At 38.6% G+C, this 14,371-nt stretch overlaps 1 protein-coding gene across 1 annotated transcript in view; it reads right to left on the bottom strand.

The window, feature by feature from the left end:
* Positions 1 to 13,680: 13,680 nt before the first annotated feature.
* Positions 13,681 to 14,371, bottom strand: part of LOC134381044 (acyl-coenzyme A synthetase ACSM6, mitochondrial-like) — a 41,207-nt gene continuing 40,516 nt past the window's right edge. Inside the window, exon 10 of the mRNA XM_063101130.1 lies at positions 13,681 to 13,869. Coding sequence (XP_062957200.1) covers positions 13,681 to 13,869 — 189 coding nt within the window. The remainder of the gene's footprint in view (positions 13,870 to 14,371) is intronic.

Raw genomic sequence — 14,371 nt, 5'->3', positions numbered from 1 at the left:
TCAACTGGGAGCCTTGAGGAAGACAGTAAGTTGAGCTGACCTCCCCACTCTAGTGAATCAGCATCACACGTCTGTATCTATCTGTATTTGGTTGAAGCCTATGATTATTTAGGGTACCTTTACTCCACAAATGTTTACTAAATAACATACTTTGTACCAGACTCTGTGTGTGGTTCTAGAGATACACAATGTACACAATGTACAGATATACAACAGCTCGCAGTTATTGGAATAAAAGAAATTGGCAAGTATGTCACTCTCTGTCTTTGACCCCTTTGGAACTGATGGCACATCCATTAAGCAATAGCTGATCATGAGTTGCTGTATTTTTTATATAAACTGACCAGTTGTAGTCAAGGATGGTGTTACCATTGACTTCTAGCTTGACCTCCTTCCTGAGCCTTCTGGCCCGAGTGGATAATAGCCCTGGGGAAAGTCTGCTCTTAATCAGTGCTCTTGTATCTTCAGAGGTTCTGAGGGGATGAAGGGACTCTCAGATGCCAAACGTAGTGATCAAAATATCCACTCCCCTTCTTTCTTTAGGCCGGTGGGCAGGACCCCAGGTGCAGCCAGAAGAAGAAAGAGCTGTTGTTTCCTATGAATGGAAATAAAAGACCAGTATTTAAGAGTTTAAGCCAAATTAATGATCTGCATTTCAGGGCCCCAGGCAGTGAAGGTTGGATTACCACATATATTGCTTCAGATTATACCCCAAATGTCAATAAGGGGGAAGTTGTTGGCTTGCCACATTTCTCATTTATTCAGCTGGTGCTCAGATCATGAGAAATGAAGAGAGTCTCTACTGGAACAACTAAATGCTTTAGAGCTGTGTCATTACCCTCCCTCACTCCACTGGGATATAAAGCACATGAAAGAAGGGATTTTTTTCTGTTCTGTTCACTGTTCTGTCTTTAACACCTTGGACAATGCCTGGCATACAGGAGCTTTCTCAAATAATATTTGTTAAATAAACGAATGCGTCTCTCCCACAGCAGTACTGTGCGTTGGCTCTTCGTTGGGTCCTTCCTTTTGCCCTTGCTTGGCTCACATATGCGCTCTCCTCCCAAGGGAACTGTGTGGCCTGAATGTGGCTATTCTTCAGTTTCCCATTTATTAATTGCCTTCTCAAACTGAACTGATAGCTTTTATACTAATAAAAAATAATTATGAAGAAATATCTAGAGGAATGTTTCTGCCAATGGACTTGGAGTTTTCCATTTTTAATAGTCTTATCAGCAACAAAATAAAACACTCACCAAACACACTCACTCTCTTTGGCATGTGTCATGTATATGCAGAGGTGGCAATTTGCCGTCCATACACAAACTCAGAGAGGGAGGACCCAGTTTGTGTCAGTCCAGATAAACTACACTGTGCTGCGTAATGAATAATCCCTGAATCTCGGTGGTCTATAAAACAACAAGTGTTTATTTCTTGCTTTTACTACTTGTCCACTGTGAGTCAGCTGAGAGGTCTTCTGTGATCTGGCTGATGGAACAGCCATATTTGAAGGATTTTCTGTAAGTGTGGAATAGGGAACACAATTATACGCTCTAGCCTAGAGATGTTCATCATTCTAGCTTGTAGTTTGTTGGCCAGAGCCTGTCGCACTCCCAAGTGCAAATTGTGGCACACCTGGGGTACACATCTGGGTAGTGACTGCCACAGCTGGCTTCACCAGAGTGTTCTAGATTCACTCTACTTCTGGAACTTTTTCATAACAGAACCCAAGAGCACTTTTGTAGAGAAGCAGTAATGTTTAAAAAATCAGACTAGCCATTTTGTAATGTCACAAATGAGGTCTTACATACAGTATTGCAGCAACCATCACAGACTGTTTGGTAACAGAGAAACCTGAGTTGAAATTCCAGCTCTGCCACTTAATAGCTGTGTGGCATTGTTTAAGACACTTAAGCTTTCCAAGATTAGTATTGTCGTCTCTAAAATGGGTCTGCCTCACAGGATGAAATTGTTGTTAATATAACGTGACCATGTAGTGAAGTGTTTAGCCCACAATGTCTGGTACGTACCACAGATTCAATAGTGTTAGCTAGCTTGAAAGGGGGAAAGCCCTACATTTTGTTAGTTAGTGCCTCTTGTGCCAAATTTTCTTGGCAGCAAGGCTTTTATGTTCTCGGGAGATCTGGCAACTAATACTGCCCAAATTTCTCTGTGGGTGAATGTTCTTTGAAATGATTCTTCAGCTTACCAGGTTTAACTTTCATTAATTCTCTTTGTCTACTCACAGTCTTTCACATATATTCTCCTTACTACAGACTCTCTGGAAGTCTAAATATTAGAGAGTCTCAACTTTCAATATCCATCCGAATCCCCAGGGAGTTTTTCAAATCACCTATGCCTCAGTCCCACATTAGACCAATTAAATAAATATTTCTGGGAATGGAGACCCAGTCATCTGTACGGAAAGTCTCCTACTTATGCTGGGCTGACAGGACTTTTTTTTATTTTACCACAGTGTGAAAGTGATATACATTCTGTGGAAACCATTTTTGGGGTACCCATAAAACAACTCTGTTTTTTACTTTCAGTATAGTATTCAATAAATTACTTGAGATGTTCAACATTTTATTATAAAATAGGCTTTGTGGTAGATGATTTTGCTCAACTGTAGGCTAATGTAAATGTTCTGTTCATGTTTAAGGAAGGCCATGCTGAGCTATGATGTTCAGTAGGTTAGGTGTATTAAATGCATTTCCACTTAGGGTATTTTCAACTTATGATGGGTTTGTTGGGGTGTATTCCATTTTAAGTAAGGGAGCATCTGTATCTTTTAAGCTCCCGTAGTGATTCTAAGAAGCAGTGAGGATTGAGAACCCCTGATCTGCACGTTCTGGCTCTTGCCCACATCTCCAGCCTCGTCTACGCCCTCTTCTGCCCCTGGCTCACCACGCTCCAGCCTTCTTTTTGTTCATTGAACATTCCAAGGCTGCACTTACTTCAGGACCCCAGCATTTGCTTTTCCCTCAACCTGCAGTGTGTTCCCTCCCTCAGACTTCCACGTAATCGATTCTTGCTCATCAGGTCTCAACTTGAATGTCACATCTTCAGAGTGTCACTTCATTACCCCATGCTAAGGTAGCACTCCCCATCTTGGTTCATTTCCTTTCTAATGCTCACCACAATTTGACCTATTTGCTAATTAATTTGCTCATTTACTTCCTGTCTTCCATTAGAATATGAGCTCCAAAAATGTAGGGCCTTGACTAATTCATTCACTATTATAAAGCCAGGGCTTAGAACGGTATCTGGCACATAACAGGTACTCAATAAATATTTGTTAATAAGTTATCATAGTCTGCCATTGACTGATATAATTACAAAATGCTATTTTAATGATCGATTCTTAATATACATTGACAAAACAATCATTGCCTTAAAAGCAAGTCCTGCATTTTTTATTTTCTCATGCCCCTTTTCATAGCTTATATTGTTTACCTGTTTGTTACAGGGAGGAAATAGAGGGAGCATTATAGGTAAACGTGTGTTGTTGTCACTGTCACTGCACCCTGTGGCCTTCAGCATATCCGGTCTCTCTCTCCACTTCTTTTCTCTCACTGGTTACCATCTTTCAGAAGGCTTCCAGGGCTTGAAAGCACTGAGGTTTCTTTTCCTTAAACTACTCTCTCAAGGGATCAACAAGAAAGAATATAGGACTTAAAGTCAAATATTTGGGTTTGAATTCTGGCCCAGCAATTTCCAAGGTCAAGCCAGTTAACGTCTCTGAATTTCAGTTTCCTCATTAATGAGGTGAGGACACTAATAGGTCCTATCTCAAAAAATTGTTATAAAATAAAATGAGAAAATTTGGGTAAAATTACCCTGTTTCTTGTGGGACTTAAGCAAATATGTTAAAAAAGAATCTAGCATTCAAGCTGCCACTTGGAATTGCCATTTCCTTTCTGTCCCTCTTGCCACTCTAGAAGGGTGGGGGAAGGGCATCCTTCCCAGTCTCCCTCCCTCCGTCCTCCTTCTTCTGGGCCATAAACATATTCCAGCCACGCCTCATACTAAGGCAGCCAAATTCATGATATTTCTGCCTCTTTGAGGACCTAGTAGTTCCTTTGCTTGCCATTCCCAGACTCCTCTGTCTGGTTCTCAAATTTCCTTCTGGTTCTTAATTTTCTGCTTACTTTCTCATGGCTCACAGACTGTGATTGTTGCTATGGCTTAGAGATGACTGAGACTTTCTGTGACAGATCACCTGAGAAGATGAATGATTGGGATTCTGGTGAAATAACATCACTGCTTTTATACAAATAGCTTTGTGAGAATCCCCCCTTACTCAAGCCTCTGTGTCGTCTTCGCCGCCCTTAGACTCTGTTTCCTCATCTCTAAAGCAGGGCTAATCACAGTGTACACAGTAGTTGTGTAAAGTGAGAAAAAACATAGGAAGCCTTTGAGAAAATATCCTTACAGTCCAGGAGCCTAATAGTCACTTCCTTCTGCTGCTTTGTACCTGCCACACTGTCCAGGTGACCATAAATACCTGTTCACCAAAGGGAACGTTGAGCTGCCTTAGATGTTGACTTTCACGTCTGAGGGAGGAAATCACGTTTGTACTGAGCAGTAAGGGTGTCACGTTTTAGCTTTGCCATGCAGAAGTTATGTTTCTAGCCTTGAGCAAGTCACTTAAAGTCTCTCACCTCAGTTTCTTCTTCTGTGATACGAGGTTAGCAGTAGCAGCTACCCTCTCACAGTGATTAGGCAGACTCAGGTAACATAAGTAAAGTGCTGGCACATGGGTCTGTATTCATTCAGTATGTGGCACTTGTTATTGCTGGTGTTAATAAAGCAAAGTGCTCAAATATTTTCAGCCCATGGACTCAGATGGGACCAGGAGGAAATTTAATTCATCTGCTTTCATTTTCCAGAATAGTTTTGTATTCATTGCAAAAACAAAGTAATAAAGGCTGTCACCTTCCAGACTTGAGAAGACCTTGTCGGGGTCCTGAGACTCCACTGGAAGATACGCGGAGACCCGGACAGTCAAGACAAGGCCAGGGGTCTCAACACTCATCACAGCATGCTTTCTGGTCCACACCGCTGCCATCCCAAGAAACAAGTCCCTAGAATGCACCACTTGTCATAGCTTTAACCAAAGACAACAGCATGCCGTTCTGTGGGTGTTGGGTGGTATTTTTTACGGTTTATTTCTATTTCAATCCATAGAAGTTGCCTATTGAAGGTCTTCAGCTGTCCTTGCAGAAACCTCACCTGGATGAAATCAAACAAAGCAGGTCAGTAATGAGTTTCAGTCACCAACAACTTATACTCTCCTTTGAGGATAGGGCAAGAGATTTATTTAAGGCCACTCAACTGAGGTATGAACTTCTGGAGGCTTGGTAAAGTGGCTGGGTCACTTGAGTTGTAGGGATGACATTTAAATGTTCTTTATGTTGAGGCAGAACCCATCCATCCATCCATCCATCCACAATTACCCAGCACCTACTATGTGCTAGCCACTGACCTTGTGCTCAGAATACAAAGATGAACAAAATATGGACATTTCTGCCTCAAGCAGTTCATAGTGTTGGCTACCCTTTGTTAAAAGCCATGTTATTTCTTCCTAACTTTCTTCATTTCATAAATCCTAATTGTGGCCTAACCTAAAGTACCATGCGAAATGTAAAGTGTACAAAATAGAGTCTCTGAAGGTCAACCACTTACACTTACTAAGGAGGGTAAAGCTCACATACAAGGAAGTTATAAGGTGGTGGACAGTCCTTGAATTGTAAGGCAGGAGTCCTGGGTCCTAATCCCAACCTTGCCACTCCTACTCTTAGCCACCCGTAGGCTTGACCTCCTTGCCCATCCCTCCACCTCCTCTAAAGTCGTGAGCACTAGTATGTGTCTCTGGACCTTGCTCTCCTCTCTTTAAGCTCTTTCTATGTTACTGTCATTGCGCCTTTTTCCTCATCATCATTGAGGTCATCACCCCCATGACCTTACTGTTATCTGCTAGTCTGTTTGTACCATCAATTCATAGCACCATTCTATTCTTGCTCCAGTTCCATCTCAACCCTTTCCTTGCTAATATCTTCAATTTCCTCTCACCCTTATCCACACTTGCTCTGCAAAAACCCTCACTTAGAGTTGAGTAGACCATTCATCTTTTGTTCTATTCCAGGGCTGCTAGCATTACTAAAAAACAAAACAAACAAACCCTACATGCTTTGCAGATCAACAGCTCAAAAATGATGGTCTCCTGCCTTAGAAGGACTTTCTTCTTGCCTGACTGTTCTTGCTTCACCTCTTTCCTGGACTTCTTAAATACTGTTGTTACGTGGGACTTCACTCTCAGCCTGCTTTTCTTCTAGTACTGTATACTGTGCGTGGGTGTCCTCCTTCATATTCATAAACCCAATCACCATTTATACACTTTCACAACATCCTAGTACAAGAGAACCAGTGGGAACAAGTTTATTTATGAAGCTGCATTAAGAAACTCCAGGTGTTACTGTGACTGAGTGGAGTCACTTGGAGAGGCATACACGAATTGATGGATTTCAGTTTGGTTTCCAGGAGCTCCACCCAGCCACCATCAGAAATACTAACATGAGGAATCACATTGTTCATTGCCTGGCCCAATGGTTTTTAAAGCACGTTTTGTGGCCTTTCAGAATCATTTTGGGGGTACTTTAACTTGTTCCCCTAGTTGTTTGATTTTTCTAACCCATTTGAATGTAAGTTGCAGACATTACTCTCTTCACCTTTAAATTCTTCAGCATTTATCTTTAAAACATAAGAACATTCTCCTCTATAACCATGATACTGTTTTCACACCTAAGATAATTAACTATAATTCCTTAATACCATTTATATCCATTCCACACTAAAAATTCCTCATTTGTCCCAAAATGTCCTTTATAGTTTTCTGGGTATTTTTTAACCCAGAATTTTATTTAATGCGTTTAGCTGTGTTAGTCTTGTTAGTCTCTTCTAATCTGGAAGAATACCCATGCTTTTTCTTGATGACTTTACCTTTGAGAAGAATCAGGGCCAGTTGCCTTATTGAATATCTCACATACTGCATGTGTAGTTGTGAATCTCACCTAGAGGATGTAGCATCCAATGATGATCCTTGTCTGAAGCATGCGCTGCATTGGAGGTTGAAAAATGCTGATTTCCAAATTCTATTGTTCCTTCTATATTTACTAACTGGAATTTTTCTCTAAAAAGACCTTTCCTTTATCCACTCTCACCCAACCCACCATGAGTATCACTATAGATTCATAGAATTTTTAAAAATCAATGTTTTTTTTAATCGATTGCTGTGATTTTTCTTTCTGATACATAAATTGTCTCAAAGTTGGCCAATGGGAGCTCTTTCGAGTTGACTTCTGTGTCCTTTTTACATTTCCCTATCACTCTTTGATCACTTCTTCACTCTCTGATGCAACAAGAGGTCCTAGGCTCACCTGGTATTTTCTGTGCTCTATACTTGGAAACATTAATTTCTCTAAGCAGCACCTTGAATAGGGAATGGTTTTTAGAAATCACAATCTAGGCTCTAAATAGACTCATTACTATTGGATGCCATTGCTTCCAGGACCTTTTAGTATACAGAACCATGAAATATAATTTTTTTAAAAAAAATTAAGTTTGTACTGATATTTCCAAATCAAATCTAACATTACAGTATTTTTTTAATGTTTAAAGAGCATTCCTTTATCTTTTCCCATGAACTGTCCATTCATGCATTTTGCCTATTTCTACCAAGTTTGGCCTTTTTCTTCTTTAAGAACTCTTTATATATCAGGGATATTAGCACTCTGTCTGTAATATAAATTGCAAATATTTTTCACCTAGTCTTTCATTTCTCATATCTGGCCCTGGTTCACTTGCCTGGAGCTAACTTCTGAAGAAGGGCTCCTTTTTCACATAGGCATTGATCCAGGCGCTTTGTGAACATTCTCTCATTTACACCTTAAGACAAATCTTTGAACGTTATTCCTTATCTAAAACCAATATGACTAAAATGTTTTAGAATTCAGAAATTTTCAGTTTTTAGAAGGGTCATATGGTACATTCTGCTCTCCTAGCAGGGTTGGGGTCAGTGTATTTCTACAGTGAAATATATGAATATTCTCACTAATTAGGATAAAGAAAGACTGTAGATAGTTTCACCTCCTGTCATCTCAGATTTTGCAGCCAAATGACATATGAAAAACACTTTTGTTTTTCAGAACTTTTCAGATTTCGGAATTGTGGGTAAGAGATGGTGGACCTCTATTATCCTTACTTTATAGGCAGAGGAAGGAATTTTTTTTTTTTAACCAAATACATCTGTTAAGGGACGCCCCAACCCCTACTGACCTTAACATATGCATTCTGCTTCTGTACAAATCGCTTGCTAAAATAAATGGGGGAATAAACAAAGTAGCATAACCAACGCCATTTTAGGCTGGAAAGTCCCTGCAGGGTGGGGAGGGGCTACAGGGCTAACCGCAAAATTAGCTTATGTACCGGTGGCTTGCTTGCATTGGCTAGATTGTGTCAGGCGTGAAAAATTCCCGCCTAGCTAAAAATAAAAGCTGCGAGAGGTTTCAGCTCAGGGCTGTGCTTCTCGATTGGCCTGCGTAGCCCTGGCTGCCAGAAATAAGCTCTTTTCCTTTTCCTATCACCCAGTTCTTGTGGGCAAATTTCTTTTACCCGTCGGACGTTGGCCATAACACATCCTCTGACTTTCACCCTTCTTTTCATTTTTTCTTTCTTTGGTAAGGAAGAGGGGAGGGAGGAAGCTTGAGGATTAAAGTAAGTTCCATGAGAAATGCAGTCTGTCTACCTCCTGCAGCCAGGGTGAGATTGAGACAGATAGCCCTCAGCCAACACTCTTTATACACTTGCTCAACGTTTATTCGGAGGAAAGGCTGCTTGACGTCTAGGGGAAAGGTGAAGACAAAAGATATAGGTGACAGTGCTCAGCCTCTTCTTTGTTGTTCCAAGTAATTCAGCTCAGCTCCAAACTCGCATACCCCTGTTAGCCAGAAGGAAAGCTCTGCAGTTGATCTGACTCACCCTCCTGAGGGCTTTTCTTCATTGCCTCCCTTTATCTGGCTGCTTAGTATCTCCTTCTCTCCTGTGGAGCTTTACAGTCTTTTTACTCTGGTTCTTTATGATCTATCTCATTTTTCATTAAAACCAACTTATCCTGTCTCTTGGTGCCTCAGGGCACTACTGAAAATTTAGTAAGTGATTTCTTAATACAGAGGAATGGATTTTCTTTTAACTGAATGAGTGGGACATTCCTTCCACAGTTTTGATCTTTTGAGGTAATACCTTACTTAACTCAAGTTCTGTAATAGTGAGCAGGTGTTTCAGGCCACAGCATGTGGGTGTAAGAACTGCATATTGAGGACTTCTTATTTCATAATGTGCACATCACCCCATGCTATTGCGTCTTGCACAAAGACCTGTCATATGAAATCCTTTGTTTGAGATTTTAAAAAGCAGCTCTGTTTGTGGCATGTTTGGTAGCCAAAGGAATAATATCTTCACTTTGGAGCAAGCTTTTAAAAATCAACTAAAAAAAAGACAAACACTCAGATTTTAAAATGGGAAAAGGACCAATAAACATAAGAAAATTTTCAGTCTTATTAGTAATCAAAGAACAAATAAGACTAACAATAAAACGTTTCCATTTGTCACATTGGCAAAGACTTTTAAAGATGTTAATATCCAGCCTTGACAAATGTTCAGAGAAACTGACAGTACTACACTGTTGGTGGGGGTGTAAATGAGTCATCTTTTCTGGAGGGAAATTTGATAATGTACTTTAAAACTTTTATAGCCTTTGACCCAGAAAATTCTGCTTCTATTCATTTATTCTAAGAACACATTAGAGAAATCACAAAGATTTTTTTCCAACGTTTTATTAAGAAAAATTTCAAACAAACAGAAAGGGTGAAAGAATACCTATATACCTACCACCTAAATTCTACAATTAACATTTGCTGTATTTGCTTTACCAGTTAACTATCTAGCTATTTATTTCTCTCTGTTAGTCATCTAGCTGCCCATTTTATTTTTTAAATGTCTTTCAGATTAAATTGCAGTCACCAGTACACTTCCCCCTAACTACTTCATTATGCATATCATTAACTAGAGTTCAATATTTATTTGTGGTTTTACTTTATTTATTTGTGTTTTTTTTTTCTTTTGAGATAGAAGTTACTCATAATGAGATGAACAAAACAAATCTATGAGATAGAAGTTACTCATAATGAGATGAACAAAACAAATCTATCATTTCTGACAGATGCATGCACCTATGCAACCCAAACCCCTATCAAGATGATCAAGCTGCAGACCTTTACCATCACCCCACAAAGTTTCCAATAAATCCCTACTTCCACCACCCCACTCAGAGACCAATTATTCTAATTTTTCTACTATAAATTAGTTTTGTCTATTCTAGAACTTCATACACATAATACCATACGGTATGTACTTTTTCCTTCCATTCCTCCATATTTTTATAGTTTGTATTTTTATTGCTAAGTTTTATTCATATTGGCTGGGCTATTTCCAGGTTCTGCCTATTATGACTCAAGTGACATATTTTTGTCTTTTTGAGCCTTTTGAGGACAGTGTGTCCCCATGAGTGGAATCATAGGGTTTGTATATGTTTGATTTCATAAGAAACTGTCAGACCTTTTTCCAAAGTGGTTGTATCATTTTATACCCCCACGAAAAATGCATGCGTTTTGGTTGTTCTACAGTTTTGCCAGTACTTGGTGTTAGCAGTCTTAAATTTTGGCCATTCTGGTGGGTGTGTGGGGGTATCTCGTTGTGGTTTTAATTTGCATTTTATTGATGACTAGTCAGGCTGGACGGTTTTTCACATGCTTATTGGCCATTCATATGTCTTCTGTGGTAACCTATCTGTTCAAATATTTTGCTCATTTAAAAAAATTTGTTTTTGTCTTTTTATTATTGAGTTGTAGAAATTCTTCATATATCCTGGACACCAGTATTTTGCCAGATAAATGTTTTTCATGTATTTTATCCCAGTGTGTGGCTTGTCTATTTATTTTCTTAATGATATAATGAGCAGATGTTTTCTAATTTTGATAAAGTCTAATTTATCATTTTTATTTTATAGTTACTGCTTTCTGTGTTCTGTCTAAGAAACTTTTGCCTGCCCACAGGACATAAAGATATTTTTCTGTATTTCTGCTTTTGCATTTAGGTATATGATTCATTCTCAGTTAATGATTTTCCAGTTATTTCAGCCTTATTTGTCAAAAAACTTTTCTTTTTCCATTAGATATCTGTGATGCATTTAAAAAATATTAAATGACCATATGAGTGCGGGTCTATTTCTGGATTCTTTATTCTGTTCAATTGATCAGTTTGTCAGTTCTTATACCAGTACCACATTGTCTTGATTACTGTAGCTTTATTATAGGTCTGTAAGTCAGGTAGTATAACTCCTCAAACTTTGTCTTTCTAAAGATAGTTTTGGATCTAGGTTCTTTGCATTTTTCATATGTTTTAGAATTAGCTTTTAAAATTTTTATTAAAAAGATGGTAGGATTATGATTGAAGCTGTATTTAACATATAGCTCAATTTAGGCAGAATTGACATGTTAACAACATTAAACATCCATGAACATGAATTATGTTCCAATCCATGAACATGGAATATGTATCCATTTATACAGACTTTCTTTAATCTGCCTCAGCAATGTTTTATAGTTTTGCTTTTGTTATATTTATTTCTAAATACTTTGTGTTTTTGATGTCACTTTAAGTAGAACTGCTTTTTAATTTCATTTTATAATTATTTGATGCTAGTGTATAAAAATACCACTGATTTTTGTGTATTAATCTTGCATTGTGCAACCTTGCTAAACTCACTTACTGGTTCTAGTACTCATTTTGTTAATCCCTTTTAATTTCATATACAAACAATTATGTCTTCTGCAAATAGATCCAGTTTTATTTCTTCTTTTCTGCTCTTAATGCCTCATTTCTTTTTCTTGACTTTTATTGCAATAGCTAGGACCTCTATTCTTGTTCTTGACCTTATGGGGAAAGCATCATCCAAACTTTATCTATTAAGTATGATGTTATGATTTAAGATTTTACAGGTATTCTCTGTCAGATCAAACCTTCTAATTCTGGTTTGCTTAGCCATTGTAACATAAGTGAGTGTTGAATTTTATCAGAATCTTTTTCTGCACCAGTTAAAATGACATATGGCTTTTCTCCTTTTCTCTGTTAATGGGGTAAATTACACTGTTTTCAAATGTTAAATCAACCTTTCATTCCTGGGATAAAACTCACAGTTCATTATTCATCACCCTTTTTCATATTGATGTATTTGACTTGCTAACATTTTATTATGGATTTTTATGTCTGTGCTCATAAGAGATATTAGTCTGCAATTTTTGTGTGTGTAACGACTTCTTCAGTATTGATAATAGAATCATGCCCGCCTAATAAAACAGTTGGGAAGCATTTCTTCCTCACCTGTTTTCTGAAAGAGTGTTTGTAAGTTTGGTGCTGTTTCTTCCCTAAATGTTCAATGGGATTTACCAGTAAAACTGCTTGAGCCAGAAGCTTTCATTTTGGTAAGGTTTACATCACTTCACGTTTGGGGGACCAAGGCCACAGCTTGCTTTTGTCTAAATTTTTGAGGGGTTTAATTGAGGAGGGAGTACTTGCTGGGTTCTACAGCAATGAGAAACAGTGAGCTTCTGATACATACAACAATATAGGTGAATCTCACAGGCATTTTGTGAGAAAAAAGACAGACACAAAAGAGTACATATTTTATGATTCCATTTATATGAAGTTCAGTAACAGACAAAATTAATCTATGGTTTAGAAGTCAGTATAATGATTGCTTCTATGTAGGGGGGCTCAAAGTAAAAAGTGAGACCAGTTAGAGGTGAAAGCAAGCACTTTATCCAGAAATATTGAAGCTCTGAGCAAAATTGAGCTGGTATTCTTATACTGGGTCAAGGGTCATGGTGGAAAAGCAGTGCAACCCAGGTCCTGGAAGCAATGGCATCTAATAGGAATGAGTCTACCTAGAGTCTAGATCTTGATTTCTATTTTGCAGTATTTCTGCAATTTTTGAGGTCAGCAAGCTCTGAATCAGGATGGTCCATAGAATCTAATCTATCTGCTCCTTAAAGTTAATTGCTCCTTGGAATGTATTCTACTTTTCTTAGTCCCTGAAACTGCCTTTAGGCAAAGAAATTCAGTTCACAGTTTATGAAAGCAAAACACCTTTCATGGAGGCTACGAGAACATGAGGGAGCCCAGAGTGCTGAAAATATCCTGTATCTTGATCTAGGTGGTGGTTACAGTCGTGTATACATGTGTAAACATTCATTGAGCTGTTTGTGTAAGATTTGTGCACTTACTGCACATGATAAACTCAACTACAAATTTAAAAATAAAGTTATATGAGTATATTTTATTGCACAGAAAAATATTTCTATTATATCATTGAGTGAAAAAAGGCAAGTTATGCTAGAGCACTTTTCCCTGAGCTCACTTCTAAAATAATGTTTATATATAAGAAGAAAGAAGACTGGAAGAATGTACTTCAAAATATGAGATTGTGAATTATTTTTAGTTTTGCTTGTTTGCATTTTCTAAATTGTCTGTAATTCTTATGTACCTCAAGCAGTCCAAAGTCTTCTATAGACTCCCACAGCCCCCAGGCCTAGTAGTAGTAACCACAGCGTTTATAACCTCTGACCCTGATGTACTGATGACACCATCAGTTCTACCAGACAACCAGAAGTAGCCATCTTCATCCATGATTCCTCTGTCCCCTGTGAGGTAAAGCATGTGGCCTCTTGCTGAAGCATATTCCTTCCAGCCCACCTGATAGAATAACAAATCCAAAAACCTACATTTAGACTACTTCCACAATCATTTACTGGTATAAATTGAACATTGTGGCTAACCTAAAGAGAGGCAGAAGAAAAATGACACAGGATCCCCACTCTCCTGGGGCTTCCCATACAGAAAACAATCAACCCACAGGGAGATCTTTGCTGGGTCACCTCTCTTGGCCTCAGCTATCCCCCCACCTCCAAGCTGGAAACAGGGATAATGATGGTATTTTATTTAGAGGTTTGTTCTGAGGCTTGAGCATAGAGCCAGGTACAGTACATGTAAGGGATATTGGCTACTATTTTCTTAGGCTCCATCCATCAAACACGATTATTACTCCTTGTCTTTGAATGGTGCCTTTAATTTCCACATTGCCCATAACTAACATTCCATCAGAAGAAGATGGTTTTGGATTAAGGTTCTTACCCCAGAAACACAATGAAACGTTAGTACAAATGCCCCTGTACATGAGGCAGCACCATTTTGCTTG

Source organism: Cynocephalus volans, chromosome 6 (assembly GCF_027409185.1).
Source record: "Cynocephalus volans isolate mCynVol1 chromosome 6, mCynVol1.pri, whole genome shotgun sequence".
Lineage (NCBI taxonomy): Eukaryota > Metazoa > Chordata > Mammalia > Dermoptera > Cynocephalidae > Cynocephalus > Cynocephalus volans.
This window is presented reverse-complemented; position numbering and strand designations above follow the sequence as displayed.